Below are 13,948 nucleotides of genomic sequence, written 5' to 3'. Positions count from 1 at the left end.
ATTTATTTTTACTCTCTGACTGGCAACAGGGGCAAGGCAGATAATTTTAATTCAATCTGTGATTCATTTGATTTAAACTTGGGTTTCAGTCTTTGCAAGGGCTGTTCTATTTATTTCACACTCCTAGGATACAGCCTTCCTTGGATCTAACTCCTCCTGGAAGTCCGTGAATTCCAATATATATTTCCTTGCCACTGTGAGGCTACTGAAAATTCTGCTTAGCTTCATGGCTCTTAGGTGACATTTCTGCTTGGATTTGTCCTTAGCCTTTTGGCCCTAAGCAATTTACAAACTCACAAATGCCTGGAAAAAAAAAAAAAGAGTGCAGCACAATGTCTGGATGAACTGAGGAAGCTTTCTTTCCCCCAGACATCTGGTACCTCCAAAAGATAACTGCTAGCCTTAGCTTCTACCTGGTACCTTCAATATGTTTTAAAAATTTTGTCCACCCTTTCTAGTAAGACAATTAGTGTGCAGCAAGGTACTTTTTATTATTGCAGAAAGCCGCAGAACTGACTTCTTGCCTCATTTCTTAAGTTGCAAAAAATAGGAGAACTCAAAAGAGTATCATAACTCTTTCTCCATACTCATCAAATTCTGATAATTGCCATTTCCTGATTCTAGAGCACATATTCCAGGCAAAATTATATTACCAGAAACAAGTATTCAGCATTAATAAAGAGCATGGCAAAAACTCATGGTTATCTGTAGGAAGAAGAATGGATCAAAGAAAATATTGATTTCACATTATCTGGGATATTGACCAATCAGTGCTGTTTTCTAGAACCCTCAATTTATAAACTTTAACATAATTGGGGAATCTCTAAACAAAAGATTGCTGGGTGTGGTGGCTTAGCCTGTAATCCCAGCTCTTTGGGAGGCTGAGGTGGGAAGATTGCTTGAGGTCAGGAGTTCAAGACCAGCCTGGCCAACATGGTGAAATCCTGTCTCTACTAAAAACACAAAAATTAGCCTGGCATTGTGGTACACACCTATGAGGCAGGAGAATCGCTTGAACCAGGCAGAGGTTGCAGTGAGCCAAATCACACCACTGTATTGCAGCCTGGGTGACTGACAGAACAAGAATCTGTCTCAAAAGAAAAGAAAAATTTATGTTGGTAGTGTTATACACTTACAACTTTAGAGGAGAAAATCCACTTTTCGTGATAATTACTTAATCTCCATCTCCCTTCAAGGTGTTTCTGACACCCCAGTAGTAAATTGAGTGTGGGCCCTACCCAGTGAGTGATGTTTACTCACGTTGGTAAGCACGCATTGTCAGACTTCATTATGATGGCTGTGTCTAAAGTTTTTTTGCTATGAATTCCTTAAGCTCAGAAAGCCAGCCTCCCAGGAAAGGGTTTTATGTTGTCTCAAAATTGTTGCAGTTGGAAAATTACTCAGCAAACTCCTGAATTCGAGTTTCGTTCTGAAGCCTATTTCTCTAGATGGACTATATAGCTCCACCTATTATCATTCTCTTATTCTTTCAATCATTTATTTGTATATATGGCTAATTCCCCCAACTAGACCCCATGTTTCCTTAAGGCAAGATTCATCACCTTGTCACAGGTGGTTAGTGAACTAATAATTGTTGGTCAACATCTCCAGCAGCTTTAACTACTTTTGATTTGGAGTGTCAAGGGGGCTTAGAATTCATTATATCTCTAGATGCTTTCCATTGTTCTGTGCTCCTAAATGTGACACCACCAACAAAAGTCAAATGTAAAAAGTGACTCATTTTCTTTCTATTGCTTAAAGTCTTCAGATGCTGATGGTCTTGGAAGCCTTAGTTCCGTGTTACCTACAAAAGCTAAAGAGGCAGACATCACAGGTGGAGACAGTACCTGCTGCCCGAGAGGAGATTGCGGCCACAGCTGCTCTTGCAACGTCCCTACAGGCCCTTTTATACAGTGTAGAGGTCCTCACCAGGTAATCTTATTGGCAGAAATAGCTACAGCCTTACATCATATGTGTCCACTGAAAAAATAACAAAGAAAAAAATGTGATGGGTACAAATCTAAAACCCAATCTTTATTTACAAATACTTCCTAAACTCAGCCCTTTATGGCTTATAACTGCAAACAGTTCCTAAGCTATTTGAATAAATCATGTTAAGTACTCTGAATAGTAGTAGTAGTAATAATAGCAATAATATTCTTGCTATCATTGCTAAACACACATTGCATGTAGCTTTCTGAGCTTCTCCAGCAGTTATAACCCAGTGGTAAGCAAATCTTATATAAGAGAACCAATTTAGTGAATTTAAGAGGCAATCTACATTTTTGTTATTATATTATTTTATGAAACATGGAATGCATGCAATTCCAACTAAGTATTCTTTTGTTTTACTGTTTGTGAAGAGTTGTGTTTTTAAACTATCATTTCAGAAACTACGTCACCAATATAAATAGCAAAATATTATCCTACTGCTAGAATTAACAGATGCTCTGTGGGACAGGACTAAATAATGCTGGGAAAGAGGATTGAGAAATTTGGGAATGGTTAAGAAAAATTGGCACCAGAGTTCAGCCCTAAACAAAGATCAAGAAGTTAGTCCCGTCACAAGATGCTTGGGTGCAGAAGCAGAGTCATTAAGCTGGCATATGGCAGGAGAGGGGCAGACAGAGAGCTCTGGATGAGAAAAGTAAAATAAAATGTGAGTGGGGAAGGTGGTGGCAGGACACTATGTGTATGATGGGCTTTCCTTCTCCATTCCCATCTAAATTAACTGCAAGGAAATGTTCTTCCCCAGGATAGGGATGGGGAAGTCTTCTTCCTGGGTTTAGTGTCTTTGCTCCTTCATTCCATTTTGCCATGCTGTGGGTCCAATCTAAAGTGCCAAATCCTTACTGTGAAATTGTCTACACCTCCACCAGAAGACACCAACTCCCCCAGTCCACCTCAATGTGTTGGTAAGAGGGAAGCCCTTTAGTCCAGAAAGGACTTTTTCAGCATTCATCCGCAAGTAAGAGAGGGAGTGGGATTGTAATTCACTAACATCAATGTGGGTTTAGTTTCTGATCATGAGCTACATTGCCAGACTAGACAAGCAGAATATTGCCCAAAACTCTGCTGTAGACTGTCATCCTGAAATGTTCATATGCACCTAAATTAAGGAAATGGGAAGGGTTGGCACAGACAGCAATGACAAATTGCCTCTTCCAGTGAGAGGTAGTGTTCTATGCTATTGCTGATGGTTTCATGAAAGTCCCAGAAGAATATCCTAAAGAGAAATGAAAGACTTACACTCTTCCTTGTGTACCTATCTGGTTACATCACTAGCCTTCTCCTACAACTAGAGGAGAGAAATGCAGTTTTTTCCAAAGTGTCACTGTATTTCTTCATACACATGCGCACATGTGCGCGCGCGCACACACACACACACACACACACACACACACACACATATATATATATATATATATATATATATATATATATATGGAGAGAGAGAGAGAGAGTCTCACTCTGCCATCCAGGCTGAAGTTCAGTGGCATGATCTTGGCTCACTGCAACCTCCACCTCCCAAGTTTAAGCAATTCTCATGCCTCAGCCTCCCAAGAAGCTGGGATTACAGGCATGTGCCACCATGCCGGGATAATTTTTATATATTTAGTAGAGAAGGGGTTTCTCCATTTTGGCCAGGCTGGTCTCAAACTCCTGGCCTCAAATGATCTGCCCACCTTGGCTTCCCAAAGTACTGGGATTACAGGTGTGATTTACCACGCTCAGACTATTTCTCCTCATATTACATAATATTAAAACTTTCCTCATTCCTATGCCCTTTTATAAGAATAAGTCAATTAACTTATCCAAAATTTACTTACCCAAAAGCTCACAAAGAGTTTTGGATGGGGCTCTGACATTTAAAGTTCTCTGGCTTTAAATATTCTAGTTCATTTAATATTCTTTTGGTGGAGAAGACTAGCCTCATTAGTCGGTAGTAGTTACAACAAAATTGTCTTCACTGTTTTTACACAAGAAGATAAGAATCCCCTAATTTTTAATTTCTCCATATTCCTAGTTTCTTTATCTCATGACAAAAGAAATTTAACAATTACATAGTTAGAATTACATAAATATATCACAAGTGCATTAGTTTTAACTGTTCTGTAACACATTATTATAAACTTAGAGGTTTTAAACAAAACCCATTTATTATCTCACAGTTGTATAAGCCAGGAGTCCAGGCAGGTTCAGCTGAATTCTCTGCTCATGGTTTCTCAAGTTGGAAGTCAAGTTGTTTATTAGTCTAAACTTTTATCTGAAGGCGCTGGGGAAGAATGCACTTCCAAGCTCATTCCATTTTTTTGGCAGAATCTAGTTCCCAGCAGCTTTAGGTCTGAGGTCCCATTTCCTTGCTGGCTGTCAGTCAGGCACCACTCTGCATTGAGAAGGCACCTGCATTTATTCTCACATGCCAGCCCCCACCCGGCCGAAGCTTCCAGCCAGCAATAGCACCTTGAATCCTTATACTTCAAATCTCTCTGTCCCCATCCAGAGAATACTCTCAGCTTTTGTAAGGTTGATGTGATTAGATTAGGTCTACCCAGGTACTCCCCCTTTTTGCCATATAATGTAACATAATCACTGGAGTAACACCAAGGGGCAGAGATATTGGGAGCCATCTCTAAATTCTGTCTACCACCACAGGCAAGGGAAGAGGAGATCTGGTGTGATTGTTAAAAGCTTACTTTCTAGCTATGCCCAGCATAGAGAAAATGAGCAGCACAGAAGCAAGCCTTGATTTTATAAAAGAAATTGCTTTAAAAAACTGCATTATGCCTTTTACGTCTTAGATGCCAATACAGAGGCAAAATTTTACCTATTATTTAAAGTAAACCCTGCAGATATAAAATGAGACAGTTCAGATCTATTACAAAGCATCTAAATTACTGACTTTATAATAGATATTAACATACTCACTTTCCCAGGTAGCCTTAGGTGTGATTTGACGAGGAGAATTCTTTTATTCTTTGATAGTTTCTCAGAAAAAATAGAGTAGTTGATAATGGTGTAGGCGGCCAAAGTGGTACATACATTCTTGCCTTTAACTTATCATCTAGAATGGTGAACTGCCCACTGTCTGCAGAATTGAAGAATGAGCTCTTAACTCTTAATTGGTACAGACTTTGAAGTCTGTAGATATTTCATAAATGTCTTATTTGAAGAGTCATTTTAAAGAGTTAATTATTCAAAACCAAGAAGTGGAAAAACACAAATCATAATGAGCTTATAAACCCTTGGGAATCAACGTTCCTTTAAAGTGACTCTCAGAACAAACAAAAAAATCCAAAGCCGGAAAGCCTGTCTTTTGAAGACTCTAACTTAAAACTTATGTGTGCTTCAGTAACTTGAGGATTTAATAAATGTTTCCACTTGTGTTGTTGTTTTGCTGTGATGATTACTGTCGTCGTCATAGGCCCATGACAGCCCCACAGATGAGCAGGTGTGACCAAGGTCATAAGGGAACCACCACAGCCAATCACACCATGTCGTCTGGGGTGAACACCAGGTAATTCACTGCGCCTTATTCTATGGTCTCTTAATTTCATACAACCTGAATGTCAGCTGTTGGGAATGAAAGGAATCCTGAATATAGTCAATATTGAGTGTGAAAACCTCCAAGGAAAAGAAAAGAGGTGAGAGTGTAGAGTTCCAAGAAAAGACTAAGACTTCTTTTGAAATTGTCAAAGAGAAATCTAAACCACCCTCATAAATAGGCATTTGTGTTGTTTGGTTTGCTTGAGCATGCTAGATGTTCTCTGCCTCCTGGGTGGTCTTGGAACTATTCCAGTGTTGTTTCATTTGCCTTCAACAAAAGGCAAATAAACAATAGTAGTCAGGAGGTGGTTTCTCATTCCCAGGGCACTGAGTCAACTTACTTTCTTTCATCTGGACAGATTTTCTGCAGACATTTCATCTGAAATTTGACATATGCCCCCCAAATGATGCTTTTCATGCTTGTTGACTTAGTCTCCTTCCCTCGTTTTGGTACAACTCAGACACTGGCTATACTAGTTAATATTTTACCTGTTTCATTCCATCTGTGTTAGACTTAAATACTCTGACATACACAAGAAGCCTAATTAGCTTCCTTCTACAAGGAAGATTTAAGATAGGGCAGACTCAAAATCAGCTTAAGAAAAAGTTCTCTTTACTCAGTATGGAGTAGTTGGTATGGAAATCATAAGGAGAAATTCAATAAATTTCCACTCTCTCTGAAGCCTATTTTTAAGTGTGTATCATTATTCATGTAAAGTTAATTCCCTGCTTATCATATATATTCATATTAAAAATAAAACAAAAATAAATTCCAAACCCAACTATAAATTGCCTGGTACGATGGTTAACTCATGCCTCAATTTCCTATATTAAGAAAAAAAGATATACTGTAGTTTAAGTGATATTTAGGGGCTTCTCTAGGCTCACTGGGTTAAATGAGGACTTCTAAAGAAGAAAGAGGGCTTCTAAAGTTTTATTATCCATGAATCCTAAAGCAATAAGTCTCCAGAACCGAAAGGAAGTCAGCCATGATTCTCCTTCCTATCACTTAAAACAGAGCACATGGTATTAAAACTACATCTTAGATTTCAAAATTTCTAAGAATTTCTCTCATTTGGCTATATTCCATGGGTTTGTGTTTATGAGTGTATATTACTAGTAGTCTATCTATATTTGTGAGCTTATCAAAATATATAGCTTCAAGGGCTTTTCAAAAGAAAAAGCCTGTAAGAAGCCATATCCAAGGGACCCTGTTCTTGCTCTAATAGTCACATAGACTGTTTTTCTAACTCCCAGGTACCAGGAACAAGGAGCCAAACTGCACTTTATCAGGTACAGAAAGACTAGCTCTAATTTCATACCAGTTCTGACATCTTGAGATGATTGCCTTTAAAACTGGGGTATGGCTCTGTTAGATTTAGTTTGATGCGTAACATACTGTTTCTGGGTAAACCCCCAGAAGTGGCTTTACTACAATTTTGGTTGACAGTCTCTTCCAGGCTGATAAGCTTTGTTTATCCTTTGGATGAGGTTCTCCTTGGCCTCACCCTACTTACTGATTCATTAACTCATTAGGAATCTTGTATTTTTCTTCAGTGTCATACCCTCTTCTCACAACTGCCACATGCATACATTTTCAGACTCCCTAGCTAATCTTTTACAATTTCCCAGGGAAAACCTTCATTTACTGGAGGAAGGGCAAGGCCTTCCCAGAGAGGAACTGGATGAACGCATTGCTCGAGAAGAGTTCAGAAGACCCCGGGAGTCCTTACTGAATATTTGCACAGAGTTCTATAAGCACTGTGGACCGCGGCTGAAGATCTTGCAAAATCTGGCTGGGGAGCCACGAGTCACTGCCCTGGAGCTGCTGGATGTGAAGTCTCACATGAGGTACTGGCCTCCCTTTCCCTGCTCCAAATGTGAGCACAGCTTGGCCCATGTGTTGGAATGTGTGTGCTGGGTCGAGAGTGGGCATTCTCGAGGAAAAACACTTGCAGTAGAATGATTTGTTTCCTGTGACTTAGGTACACATCATACAGAACCCTCTGGCAAGGTGTGCATTAAGTGACCACACAGGATCTTAGGGTGGACAAGGGAGAAATGTTTTTAGGACAGAAAAGCACTGTTTATGTATTTGCTTCTCAATAAAAGAGAAAGGGAAATGTTATCACCTGAACTCTTATAAAAGTAGCCTTCTTCCCAGTGTTATTTGATGCCCAGATTCTAATTTTTCACAAGAATTGAATGTTTCTTCTGTTATTTTACATGAAGAATGCACAACTACTTTCTGCTTCTAGGCTCCCTAAAATCCCAGTAATGAGCCCTGCGGGGAAGTAAGCAGTTTTAACTCAGCCAACTTGGCTTGGGCTTGAAATCCCCTTTATATAAACAACCACAACAGCTTAAAAAAAAAAAAAAAAGTGTCCTGGTAAAAATTCTGAACTGGATTCATGTAAATAACAAATGAGGCCAGTCGTCATTTACATGTTTTACTCTTAGTACACTAGGGAAAGGCCCCAGAATTACATCCCTGGGCATTCATATTTTATCTTCCTATGGAGACGACATCTCACTTGAAATTCACGCTAGAGGCTGTATTTGTGTTTCAAAAGGAACGTGATTCCAGAGGATCTTCTATTCACATTTGTAATCATTTGTTAAGGGTGATAAAAATCCCTTGAAAGAAAAATGTCATGGGTAACAAAAGAGTCACTTGGAAAGTTTAATGTATCCATAAAGCTAAAGGGATCCCACCACTGTGCTCCAGCCTGGCGACAGCCTGGAAAGGCTGTCTCAAAACAAAACAAAACAAAACAAAACAAAACAAAACAAAACAAAACAAAACAAAAAAGTGCTGATAGAGTTAGGTTCAGATAGAGTTAGACTTTGAAATAACGTTGCAATTTGGCAAAACTCACAGTTTTTTGGTTATTGCCTTTTTTTAATTTAGAAAGTACTAAATGAAAGAAAATGAGAAGACAGAAATGTGAAGAGAGCACAGGTTCTTTTGCTTCCAGTGTCATTTCACATTCTTTGAATTGTGAGCACACACCCAGCACTGCCCTGGAGAGCCTCATAACCTCACTGGAGTTCACACTCCCTGCTGTGCAGTAATGGGGAAGAGCTTATTTCACACTGAGAAGTTCAGCTCCTAGATGGGAGCCTTCAAAGAAAGGGGAGGGACATGTTAAGGTCCTGCTGTCTAGGATCTATTCAGCCCCTCCTCTTTCTTTCCCACTGGTCTTCTCTAGCTGACCTAAGCAATTCTGTGAGCAGAGAAACATCACATTCCCAGAGTCAGAAAATCACTATGACCAATGGCCATTTTGTGAGAGAAAGGAAAAAATATTACTAGAAGGGGTGTGTGTGTGTGTGTGTGTGTGTGTGTGTGTGTGTGTGTGTGTGAGAGAGAGAGAGAGAGAGAGAGAGAGAGAGAGAGAGAGAGAGAGAGAGGACTATGAGGTAGTGATTGTCCTGTAACCTGACTGTATCTACACTCTTCTTTAGGGCATTTGGAGGGAGGGGACAGCAAGTCAGAGAGTCCTGGAGCTCCCTCTAGAGGCCAATACCTATTAACGGTTAAATAAACTGTAAATGATTTAGAAAGCTCCATGCTTGGCACAGATCTGGACACAATAAATACTAATGCTAATGAGAATGGTCCAAATACTATGTTAAACACTGAGTATATAAAGTAAGATCCTGGTCCTCAGAATTATCATGGTTCACTGCAAGAAGCACATAAGAAAATAACTATAATACAGTGTTGCAAGTACTATAATTGCGTATGTATTTATGTGTTATCATTGTATAAAGTATTTGAGGCAACTCAGAAAATATATGAAGGGATGGTATATACAAATTATAGGGTCAGGATAATGTGAGAGATTTTCAGGGAGTTAATTATCTATGATGAGATTAGCACAGACAATCAATATAAGATCGTATTAGATATTCATGAATCATAAATTTGACTTTGAGCTTCTGAGTTATCAAAGCAATGAGTAAAAAAAAAGATTAATTAAAAAATCATAATATAAATAAGTTAAAAACCAAACAGTTACTTGGCGAAACAATACTTTTTGAAAATACGAAGAACAAGAAAAATCCTGTAGAGGCCAAGGGAAAATTTCCCCTTTACTCTCTGAATCTTTGCTGAAAATCATCTGATAAGAAGCAGATCATAATCAAAAAGCATAAAAATGTATTTGATCATAGTTTTACTTGACACAGGAGCCTTCAGGATGAAGACCCCAAAATACAGGGGAAGCTCTCCATTTTTGTTTAACAAAGTACGACTGGACAAAAAGGGTATGATCTCATGCTAATAGACCAAGTGAGGAAACCCAGCATGGCCTGTGTGTTTAGATTCTTCTTGGCCTCTCTGGTTAGCATTCCTCCTTCTGGAAATGGGGTAAGATCCTCTCTGGAAAGGGGGCATTCTACCTACAATCAAACCAGATGGGTCAGATCATTTCTCTATGGCTAGTTTTTACACAGAAAGATGGGGGAAAGTTATTGTAATAATTTTAAGTTTTATGGTTGGCTTCAGGAAAAAAGGGTTCCCCTTTGAGGGGAAGGGTCTCTCCAGTTTCCACGGCTAGCCTTGGAAAAGAATGAGAGACCACAGAGAGGAGGGCAGGAGGGCAGTGAAAAACTTTGGCTTCTGAGGTCTTCATTTTGGGGTATTGCTTTCTGAGCTTCAACAGTCTCCTGGTTGGTGTTTGTTGAAAGAGTGGTATGATGAACAGAGTCTTCAACAACATACCTATAGCAGAGAAAGTGCTGGTTGTACGTGCTGGACGCCTGTTAGTATATAAAGTTGTCACAATGTCATAATGCAGTTCAGCAAGAGCAATTGATCTGAAGCCAGGATAATGACATTCAAGAACACAGCTATTTCATGGCCTGGGTCGATAGGAGGGCAACATTTATATTGCCCAGGGAATAGGTAGATTAAATGCCCTTTATTAATGCATTTTCTCACAACAAGCTTTTGAAAAAGATAGGCCTGCCATAGTCTCTAACTAAATAGAACTATTCTGTGTTGCTGAGTAGGGGTAGATCCAGATGCTTTGACCTTATGCCAAGCAAAGGATGTAATTAAGGCGCCTCCTATAAATTAAGTGCATACTTGAATATATGTAGAAGTCAGAGCTTAATATATAAATTTGTGAATTGAGGGTAGTATTAAATCGTTCTTAATAAGAATAGATAATGTCACCCAAGGATGAAAAGTTGATTTTTAAAAAGAGAAAGAGAAATGGGATGATATAAAAAATACAAATGTTTGCAGAAATAATTTGAATCAAACCAACAAGTTAAGAATTAGTGCCGAGGCAGCCCGGCGCGGTGGCTCAAGCCTGTAATCCCAGCACTTTGGGAGGCTGAGGTGGGTGGATCACAACGTCGAGAGATCGATACCATCCTGGTCAACATGGTGAAACCCCATCTCTACTAAAAATACAAAAAATTAGCTGGGCATGGTGGCACGTGCCTGTAATCCCAGCTACTCAGGAGGCTGAGGCAGGAGAATTGCCTGAACCCAGGAGGCGGAGGTTGCGGTGAGCCGAGATCGCGCCATTGCACTCCAGCCTGGGTAACAAGAGCGAAACTCCATCTCAAAAAAAAAAAAAAAAGAATTAGTGCTGAGGCAATCTATACTTCTGAATCCGCAGAATGTATACTTGATTACAAGGCTCTTGAAGAAAATATTCTTGATTAGATAGCGTCTCTGCCCTACAGAAATGTATTGCTTCATTTGCCCAACCCAGTGCTGCCAAAGCGGCTAGATAATAGAATATGTAAATTCTCACTCTCTCTCTGTCTGTCTCTCTCTTCTTGTGTGGTCTCTTTCTCTCATTCTCTTTCTCTGTTCCTCTTTTCTTCTCTCCCTCACTCCGTCAATGGGAAAATCTCTTATATTCACACTGGGAAAGAACCATAGGAAAGTTTTTTGATTATGCATGTGATAGTACAGCAAAGACTGTAGGAAAGGGAAGTTTCGTTTTATGCACAAAACAAATTTATCATGTGACCAGGGACTAGAGCTATTCAGGTAGTAATCCATAAAATGGCTCTTAAATTCAGCTCTATGTATTCTTTTGAAGCTTAAAATAGATTGATTATTTCACAAGCACTTCTCAATGTTGTCTTTAAAAATAGTAAGAGAAAAGAAATAAGTGCATATAGATACACTCTTACTTGTCACACAAATAACCTGAGAAGAATTATTTTCTGTATATCAAATTCATGAGAAAGAGGTAAACAAAAGAATGTGTAAACTGTTTAAAATGATTTCTTTAAAACATCCACATTCACACACAATTTCCAGGACAATGTGAATATGTTCAGTCTGGAGAGAAGATAGTGGGAATTAAGAGATAATAACTATTTCTTAATAATGAAGAGTCATGATGGAGAAGATAGATTAGATTTATGATTTCAAAATTAAGCCTAGTAGGAAGAAATTAAAGGGAATTTGGAGGCCTAACATGAGAGGAACCTCTCACAGTGTGGACCTCCAAAGATGAAATAGGTTGCCTTGTACAATAGTGAGTTTTCATCCGTGGAGCTAGTCACATGAAACAATTATAGAACAATCTAAGTATTTAGAGAGGTAATAGGTTGCTGTGATTTCTAAACCAAGGTGCCTATCAAAATCAACTGGGGAGCTCTTACTCTCTAGATCCTTTCAAAGTTATTCACTCTTCTGTTCTCTTGGAGTAATCACAATTTCTCTTTATTACAATGTTATAGTTAATATGTGAGAAAAAAATTACGTGATACTACCACTGCACTACTCCTAATGCATCAGTGGATCTGTGCAGTGACTGAGAGCAGCTAACGTCATAAAAAGAGTGACAGCTAGGAATCCTGTACCTCCTGGCGGAAGTACACACCACACACACCACTTGCTACGTACTCTTGCCAAAAATCAAAACCGAGTCTGCAGATGCAGGCCCTAGATTTAACTTCCAATTGAATTAAATACAAAGGCAGTAGGATAGATTAAATTACACCATAGAGATCCAATCAGCAAAATTCAGTGTTGCTACAGCAAATTTCTTTAATAAAAGGTAGGAAAAACACACAGAAGGAGAAATCTGCATATTAAAAGAAATTTAAAGATCTATGAATGAGTTGAAATTTATGGGCCTTATTTGTTCCTAATTTGTAGAAAAAAAATTAATTATGAGATAGTGTGTGAATGTTGAGAACTGAATGGATATTTGGGGTTTCTTTTTTTTAAGAAAAAAAGAATTACTTTTAATTTGTCAAATGTCATATTGTATTGTGTTTAATTTTTTTGTGTCCATAAATGTGGAGACACATACTGAAATATGTCTGGGTAAATGATATGATGCTTGGGATTTACTTCAAAATAGTCCAGGGTGGGGAAAGGGGGAGTGTGAAACAAGAGTCGTTGTAGGCTGGGTACAGTAGCTCACACCTGTAATCCCAGCACTTTTGGGAGGCTGAGGATTGCTTGAGTCTAGGATCTCAAATCCAGCCTGAACAACATAGTGAAACCCCATCTCTACAAAAACTATAAAAATTAGCCAGGCATGGGGATGCACACCGGTAGCCTCAGCTATTTGGGAGGCTGAGGTTGAGTGATGGGTATATTGGGGGCTTACTATATACTCATCTCTCTACCTCTTTGTATGTTTGAGATTTTCCAAAATAAAAGTTAAAAATATGCAGATTTCTGGTCCCAGGCCTTAGAGGTTCTTATTTATGAGATTTTTGGAAGTCCTGGGAAACTATATTTTTTCATTTTCCTTTTAAGATATATATATATATATATATATATATATATATATATATATATATATTTAAATAGGAGGTGCCAGTGTGTAGCAAACTCCCCACAGGACTGTTATGACGATTTTGGGCTCTTTCAGCCCTGAAATTCCATGACTCAGAGAAGATTATCTTCAGAGCTTTTCCAGTACAAACTTGTCTCAAAAAAACAAAACAAAACAAAACAAAAAAACAGAAAAGCTTATTTTTCTGTTTATCTCAAATCTCCTCCTCTCTTTAGTAACAGCCCTGAAAACTTTCCAAGTATGGCTGTCTCCTGCTGATGCCATCCACACAGGCATTCCTAGGCAACATTAGGCCTCTCTGCTCCCCTGCCCCATCAGGAATCCTCTGTCCTACATTTCAGTTCCATAGGATCCTCTGCCTGCCTGGTTCAACATGTACTGATTCAAGCCAAAGATTCAAATAATGGGTGGTAGTAACTTAATGTATTACCCTTCCTAAAGAAATTTGTTTTCAAATGAATTTTCAGTATCTCAACAAAGAATATGAACATTTCAACCACTGTGTATTAGGTGTATTTTTTAGAATATAAGCTTTTTTTAAAGAACTAAAATCAAGCTCAATTCATACAGCATAGTTGGAAGATATTTTTATGAATGAGTATACATTA

The 13,948-nt window shown here is 38.7% G+C and overlaps 1 protein-coding gene across 13 annotated transcripts in view; it reads left to right on the top strand.

Moving 5' to 3' along the window:
• Positions 1–13,948, top strand: part of UNC80 (unc-80 homolog, NALCN channel complex subunit) — a 225,708-nt gene that overhangs the window by 179,711 nt on the left and 32,049 nt on the right. For all 13 annotated transcript variants that reach the window (XM_003925592.4, XM_074399089.1, XM_074399092.1 and 10 more), the window contains 4 exons: positions 1,762–1,932; positions 5,426–5,518; positions 6,805–6,840; positions 7,180–7,398. In XM_003925592.4, coding sequence (XP_003925641.1) covers positions 1,762–1,932; positions 5,426–5,518; positions 6,805–6,840; positions 7,180–7,398 — 519 coding nt within the window. The remainder of the gene's footprint in view (positions 1–1,761; positions 1,933–5,425; positions 5,519–6,804; positions 6,841–7,179; positions 7,399–13,948) is intronic.

Source organism: Saimiri boliviensis, chromosome 5 (genome assembly GCF_048565385.1).
Source record: "Saimiri boliviensis isolate mSaiBol1 chromosome 5, mSaiBol1.pri, whole genome shotgun sequence".
NCBI lineage: Eukaryota > Metazoa > Chordata > Mammalia > Primates > Cebidae > Saimiri > Saimiri boliviensis.
Note: the sequence above shows the minus strand (reverse complement) of the source record. Positions and strands in the feature narration are given on the sequence as shown.